Source organism: Notothenia coriiceps, unplaced genomic scaffold (assembly GCF_000735185.1).
Source record: "Notothenia coriiceps isolate Sejong01 unplaced genomic scaffold, NC01 NC01_scaffold00004105, whole genome shotgun sequence".
Lineage (NCBI taxonomy): Eukaryota > Metazoa > Chordata > Actinopteri > Perciformes > Nototheniidae > Notothenia > Notothenia coriiceps.
In genome coordinates this window covers 431,402-439,214 of record NW_011336806.1, presented here as the reverse complement: position 1 = coordinate 439,214, position 7,813 = coordinate 431,402, and the positions used below count along the sequence as shown (strand labels likewise).

The following is a 7,813-nucleotide window of genomic DNA, read 5'->3' as shown; positions in this document are numbered from 1 at the left end:
GGAAAAAGTACCGTACACAACTAAATAAAAGATAGAGCGCAAGGGAGTCAACCACTTCTCCTCCCTTCGTACCCTCAAGAAGGAAGCCGTCCATCAACAGGAGGAGTTAGCTGACACTAGAAGACATAGTTTGTCCCTTCGTGGCCCGGCTCGAAAGAAAGGCTCAAGACCTCTTTTTCCTATTCTCAAGTTCCTGCCAAGTTTCTACATAAAAAATTCATTGTATTGAAAAAACAACCGACATTACAATGAGTTCCGACTAAAAGAGGGATTAGCTGGACTAAGGTTCAGTATATGTCATAATATAATAAAAATAACAAAAATTAATTAATTAAATATCCAAAATTATAAAATAAGCATAAATAAAACAAAACAGACGAAATAAAATAGCTCCTATTTAATATAATAAACATAATTATATGGAACCCAATTGGAGCACACAGGGAATTATCATGACTTTGGTCCAAATATAAGTAACGCAGATACCCCATATACACGATTTTCCGAGAATTGCAGACCGGCTTACACTTTAACGCAAGAGAGCGAAAATCTAACCACCTACCACGACGGAACACAAAACTTGCGGTCAGTGACAACTCGACGTGGGTACCCACCATACTTCTTCATGCTATATCCTTTTTTCATGCTAGAATAACTAATAAATATATCACCTCTACGTAGGACGTAAATTACGTATTTAATTTCACACCAACCATCATTACAAAGGTTATACCGTAACTAAGCGACAACTCTCCTTCTGAGTGAAAAAGCCAACGAGAGTAGGAGTAACAGAGTGAACGAACGTGAAGAGTCGTAGAGATGGGACGAAGAGGAGAGAGTAAAGTCGACGAGGAGTGCGCTCGGACACCTTGTACTACGGTCATTGTTCTCTTGTTTCAATTTGGATTTTGTTTCTCGAGTAGTGTGTTGGCGTGGAGAGTGTCGTAACGAATTATTTTGTAAAATCAACACCTGACGACGGTTTGTACCTATGTCGACTTTTTTTCGAGTAAACGTTTCTAGAAGGGTAAAAAAAGACGTTAAATAAAACTAATCAGATCAACGGTGTAGTATTCTCCAGGATAACCTTGGAATAAACCCTCAATGGTGTTGCAAAAGACAATCTTCTTACATTGGAATCAAGCTGCCCCGGGGTCGTGTGGTTTTAACCGCTACAATTTGAATCATGTCTGCGGGTCAATTTTTTACCCGTCTTAAACCTGTTAAAGACTTCACCAAAAACGCCCAATGACTCGCTCAGGTAAAACGACTGTAATGAAGTCCTAGTTTTTCTACCGTCAAAAATTGGTCTTTCTACGGTTTAGAAACAAGAGACACCCGACTAAACTAAGTAAAACCCCCCAAATCTTCTAAATCCCTGAGACTAGTAAACCTATCCTGTCTAGACGTATAAAAACTTCTATTTTAACGAGACTCAATCCTATTATTTGGTCGGACAGTGTCCCTCTCATGTGTATACGGTGAAAGACCAATTTTGGCGATAAAAACTAGGACTTGTTTACAGTCTTTAAAGGTCCAAGGTGTAACGACCCGTTGGGTGGGGTGATTAGTATAGTTGACGTCACTTATTTTTGTGCGTAACTTTTTCCAAATTACAGTATAGTAAAAGGTTAAATATTTTATATAAACTTTTGGAGTCTTTTTACCTTTGTTTCCTAATACATTGGTAACACCCACTTTATATACTAGACTGGGGAGTTTCCCCGTTTTTATGAACACTAGGTGGTTATATAACTAGATTTTGTGTGACCCCTAGGTGGAAATTGAGGTTCGAGTTATTTGTGTCTGGCGAGGAGGAGAGCAGACAGGAAACCTAAGTTCGGCGAGTCACAAGAGGTCCAGAGAACATCCCTCGAGAGGTTCTCGACCTTGTCAATTTCTATATGCCATAAGTTTGTTACCTGTCGAGAGGTTCCACCGACTCCCATCAGTCCCTGCCCCTCAGGTGCGTCGTCCGGGGGGTCCTACGTGGAAGTGATAGAAGGTTGTTGGGTCTCGTAGGCCTGTAGCATAGGAATTCATCCTTGTCCATGTCCTTTGTGATATATTTTGGGTTTTTTAGACTTACCTCTACGACCGTCCGGTGAGTGGGGAGACCGTTCCAGAAAAAAATATAAAAATGTAACGGCCCCCCAAGTACTACCCCCTCTAGGTCCCCCTGTCCTTTCTCTCGCTTGGAAACAAGGACTTTATTCAAGACTCAGAGATTGTGTTCTCCCCCTGTACACCCATCCATATTTTTTTGTACTTGTTCCCCACCTAAAAACTATTTTATCCGCTGGAATTTTCAAGTGTCCCGAGGAGCCTTGTTAACGTTGTATTTTGGTTTTGTTTCTATCTTACAATAATATATGTTAAGCATGTCACTTCCATTTTTTTATGACAAATAACATTATTATCTAGTATATAAAGTCTACGTGTGTCTAACATACCATATTCACCCACGTCTCAGATTGACAGGACACCCGCTCTTGACAGGGACCCAGACCGACTTACACCCCCACCTCGCTCACTCGAAGCTATCGGTGAAATCTCCCTAAACGCCGAAACAAACAAAAGGAAAAATTTCTACATCTAATTTAGGTTATACCTTTTCACAAATGAGACGGACGTAGATTGCATCGTCATGTGACCCGAAGGAATGCCACAGGGAGTACAGAAATTGCTCAGACCTCAGGACTTGGGAAGGAAAAACCTCGCACCGCCGAGAGAGGACCAGCACCGCTAGGAAACATGTAGAAATATGTGTGTCCAAAAGGAATGGTACTGAAATATTGCCACAAACTACTTTTTTATTTGCACTAAAAAGTGACACAGGGAAGAAGCACCTGCTGCAAGTGTTGTGGTGTAGATCGCCTTGTTGGACAGTGCGCATTTCATGACATGGACATGACAGCAAATACCACAGACTAAGGTAAACACTGACAGCAGACTGCCCACAGCGCTCCCTACAGGCCCAACGCTGCAATCGCAGAAACAAAGGATTCAATTGTGATGGGAAAAACACATGTCACCAAAATAAATAAGTTAGATAAAGCAGTCTATATAAAATATAAAATTAACTTGCAAAAGTTATTTACAAGAATATGTGTTACATTAACACATAGGGGCTAATACTACTATAACTGCACAAGTCCTCTATTTATAATTCAATTCATGTTTTTCTCTCAAGTCATTTTCCATTTTTTGTATATGTATGTTCCTTGTACACATTTTTAATTGTTTAATATATTTTCATCATTCATTTACATTTTTTTATGTATTCACCAATACGCTAAAGGAAATTCATTTTATGTGAAAACTTAGTCTATGTTGAAAATTAGTTTAGTACAACCCAATATGGAAAAGTATTGTAATTATTGAGAAATAGAAAAAAAGGGTTCTATTTTTTTATCCTATTCTGTTGAAAAAAAAATAGTCTATTAAAGTGGAAACCAAGAAAACATTTATTTAATTTACAGACATTACATATCATGAGCAGACAGATATGATCAAAACAACATGTAAAAGGTGAATGTACAGCATTCAAAAAAGGAAGAATATAACGCAAAAAAGGCAGGAAATCACTTCGATGTTTCTTAGTTTTACATGTCTGATGATTCTCTCTGGCTGAATGCTTTTCCTGTGTTTAGTTAAAGAAAATCTGATTCCAGGTTGTTGGATATTTCTTTGCAGTTTATTTCCTCAGATGTTTATCTTTCATTGCAGCATTGTTTGTTTGATAACTTTCCCCTGTTTGTCGATGGCAAAGTTGTAATTCTTTGGATTGTCCAGAGCTCCTTCTATACGCTGATCCAAGTTTTCCAAGGTGATGAAGTTCTTTGCATCCTCCTGTAAGAAATTGTAATTGAAAAAAGTCAGATTCGTAAGGTCATAGTTTGGGAATACTGATGTTTCTCGTGTTGCTGCTTGTTGGGTAGGCACATGTTCACAGTGGAATCCCAATTATCCTGCTGAACAAAACCTCTAAGTATCAGAAACCTTTGAAGGCCACAGACCTTATTTTCTGCAATCATTTTAAAAAAGCCAATGGAGAAATCCCATTGGCTTTTTGTTGGGGGAACCACTGAAATACTATCATCCAAACGACCTACAACAATTAGTCATCCCTGTAACTCTATAAAGTCAAATCCCCATGAAATGCTCACGATGAACACTTTAAAAAAGGACATTCACAGCTAAATAAAATACTAAATAACATTTAAACAGAGAGAAAAGGGACTGACCTGCAACTTCAATATTTCTTTCTCTTTTTCTTTGACAATTTCTTGCTGCTCTTGTTCGCGCTGAAGGATAACTTCGAACTTCTTGCGATCAGCTTCCTCTTTTTCCATCTGGACCCTCACAATTCTGGAAAAATACCAAGGAGACAGTGAGCTCAAACTTGAAGAAAATGAAATCACATACATGGAAACAAGACCCCAAACCACAAGTGGCTTGCATCTTTATAATAGTTTTATATTTTTCATCTTTTAAATGTCTTCTCACCTGAGTTTGAGCATGCGTTGGTTCTCCAGGTGGTTGAAGTCCATGAGGACGCGATGCTCCTGCGCCTCCTGCCTCGCCCTTTCCTCTGCCAGAGAGCCTGTGTCCTCCTCGTACTTTTTCCGAAGCATCTCCTCCTTAAACTCCAGACTGACACACAGAACATAATGGCATAACAGTAATTAGGTTAGTTAAAGCTAAAACATATTTAGATAATATACTTTTTTTTCTGTGTTTTACTTCTATTCTTGTTTAAGTTTATATACATCTTATACCAGCTTTTGCTATTTAGTTATACAATGTTTTGGATTGTAAACATGAGATTATAAACCTATTTATTTGTGCAAATTTAAAATTAAGTGTTATTATTCTTAAAAGGTATAATACCAGCTTTGACAGAGCAATATTTTGATCAAGTCAAGGAAACATTTTGGCAAATAAATACTTGAACGTTTTGCCACCTGCAAGCAAATGTGGCACATTAAAAGAAGTGGGTTGAAACAAATGTTATATTTGTAGCTCTTTATACGTTTAGGGAACACTTTCCGGCCTAACAGGGACACAGCTTTGTTTTAACGCTTTGTAAAAAATGCTTTGGCAATACAACATCTTTGATATGGTCATGCCAATGAAGCTCCTTTGAATTTCAGTTTGATTTAACGTCTGGTCAACGGCTGTTTATTACCGTTATAGTGATTTGAAATCCAGGTTAGTCAGTTAAATAACGCTACAAACGTACCGGAGCGCCCTCATGATCATCTGGTACTCCCCATATCTCTCCTTCAGGACCACCATCTCCACTGGATCCACCGGGGGAGGCATTTTGATTCGCCCCACTTTGGACTTAGCCACCGGGTCGGTGCGGGACTTTCTGCCCCGGACAGCCTCCACGAGCACGGCGCTCCTCGGTGCAAGGACCCGGGCCGCCTGGACGCTTCTCCCACCGATAACCTGGAACATGTCGGAGTGGAAAGTGTGGCTTCAGGTGCGGTTTGTTAGAGGAAAGGTGTAACGGTTAGTTAAAGGAAAGTTAACATTGAGATTGAAATGTTATCGACAGAAGGAGGCGGCCATGTTGGTGTCCTCTGACCGGAGGAAGTCATTAGCAACGCGGCTAGGGCTAACTGAGGAAAGACCGACGTAGTTTAGCCTCTACCGCCATCTATAGGCAGGAGAAAATGCTTTTAAAATAAATAATAGTGTGCCTTTTCAAACTAGTTTTAGTAATTACTAACTCTCTACTACGCCGCTGTTTAAACGTAATGCCTAATTACTAACTAAGCTGTCTATAGTGACAGCTAACTAGCTACGAGACTATGTAGCTAGTTAGCTAAATAGCTAGGTTAGCTTAACAGTTTTTTTTAGCAGCCAGGTACTTTCAAACATTGAAAGGATAGAGGTCAAATTCACAAAATAGCCACTGCGTGATTTTAAGAAATTAAACTCTTAAGTCCCAGACTGATTCAATAGTGCAGCATAGAATATACTTAAGACATACAAATACATTTAAAAAAGTGCAAGTGAGACCATGCAAGTAAATACATGTGCATAATGTATTAAAATATCTATTAAAAAATATTATAATAATACATGTTATTTGTATAGCACCTTTCATACACGAAATGTATAGCCTAAGCTAAGTGCTTAACTAATAGTACAATAAATACCTCTGAAGTCTATTTAAATACAAGTATAAAGAAGCATAACATGGAAAAAGTAGCTGAACATTGTATTTAAATACAGTTATTGAGTAAATATAAAATAAGTATCTAAAAAGAATATTACTTTTGAGTTAGAGAATACTTATGGTAAGAATAACATATTTTGTAGTTGAAGATTCACAACAGCAGAGACCAACTGGCTCTTAAAATTAGACGTACACATATTGTTTTGTGTGCTGCTGAGCTTTAGTTTTACACTCACTATATATAGTAAATATAAATGTGAATTTTCTTTGTGTGGTTCTTCATGGTTCAGTGAGATGCTGGGTGTCAGCCTGGTGACTGATGATCCTGCCAAGGCGAGGCCAACACATCACAGCTTGTGTCAGCGTGCCAGGAGCAGGGAATGATGGGAAATGGTGCAGTGCTGCTGTGTACCGTACATTGTGACATTGAGAGCTGTAAGTAAGGTGAAGTTTAAGAAGGTTGAAGTTACCTCTTCTTCTATTGTCATACAGTATTTCAGAAGGAAAACCATGAAACTCAGATACCTAACCAATCAAGAATATACCTTGATTGAATATACAATGTTATGTTTTTTTATTGTTCTGAAACTTAAAAACAAACATTTTGTTGTACAAGAAAGAGACATATCATCCTTTTAAAGTATCAATAAAAACAAGAGATGTGAACAGGTTTGCAGGTCAGTTATATGTTTATTCAGCTTGTTGCCAGCTGTTACAGTACATAGAGCTTAATGGTGGGTACTTGGTTTTAGTTTCACAGATGTAAAGCACCATTTAGATATAACACTGTCAGACGAACAACAAGGAGCTCCTGCACTTATCTTTCTGTTTCATTGTTTAGCTTTGAATGAACTCACAGAACAGAAAATCTAATGCAGATAAGCTGTGAGACACACTGCATGAATATAAGAAGAAACTACTAACAATTAGTCTTCCACAGCATTTACATGTCCAGAACCTATGCAAAAAATTACAGTTTTAATTTAAATTAGAAATGTAAACAACTGGCCAAATCGAAAAACCCAAACATATTCTGGTTTAAAACCAACCAAACGAGTAGTATCATTGTAAATGCAGAGGACGACTAACTTAAAAGGACAACACTTTGTCTTTAATATAGTGAAAATAAATGTATTTAAGGTTACAGGTTCACTGACTATAGAGAACCAGGTTTGCAGGACAAGGCATGATGGATTGGTAGAGTTCCCCGTTAATAACGCTGCATGTTTCTTGCATCATTTCAAACGCAGATAAAGTCCAAGCATCCAGAGATAAAAGGGACATCCTTCACAAACAATTGGTCAAATGTTTGCACAACAGAAGAGTCGAATAGTAACTCTGCTGTTTGGACCTTAACACGTAAGACAGAAAGAGGAACTCAGCCAAAACATTACTGCTGCCCGACTTAGCTTTATGTTGCTTATGCAGTGCAGCCACTCTGCATTTTTACAATCTGCCATCTTCGTGATGTGCGATGTCAGAACGTGTGTAGAAGAAGGGGGACTTCTGGTGGACCTCTTGTTTAGCACAAGGGCGCATCTTTCTTGAGAACGATGAGCTTTGGTTTGCGATTTTTTTTGTTTTTGGGAAGAGTAAAAAGGATGGAAGGGCTATTTTGGG

General features: G+C 38.4%; 1 protein-coding gene across 1 annotated transcript; it reads right to left on the bottom strand.

Moving 5' to 3' along the window:
• Positions 1 to 3,443: 3,443 nt before the first annotated feature.
• Positions 3,444 to 5,639, bottom strand: mrps26 (mitochondrial ribosomal protein S26). Its single transcript, XM_010767274.1, has 4 exons — positions 5,246 to 5,639; positions 4,510 to 4,656; positions 4,248 to 4,371; positions 3,444 to 3,852 (listed from the first exon to the last, which is right to left on the bottom strand). The coding sequence occupies exons 1-4, from the start codon at positions 5,464 to 5,466 to the stop codon at positions 3,721 to 3,723; spliced, it is 624 nt and encodes a 207-aa protein (XP_010765576.1). The 5' UTR covers positions 5,467 to 5,639; the 3' UTR covers positions 3,444 to 3,720.
• Between the last annotated feature and the right edge of the window lie 2,174 nt (positions 5,640 to 7,813).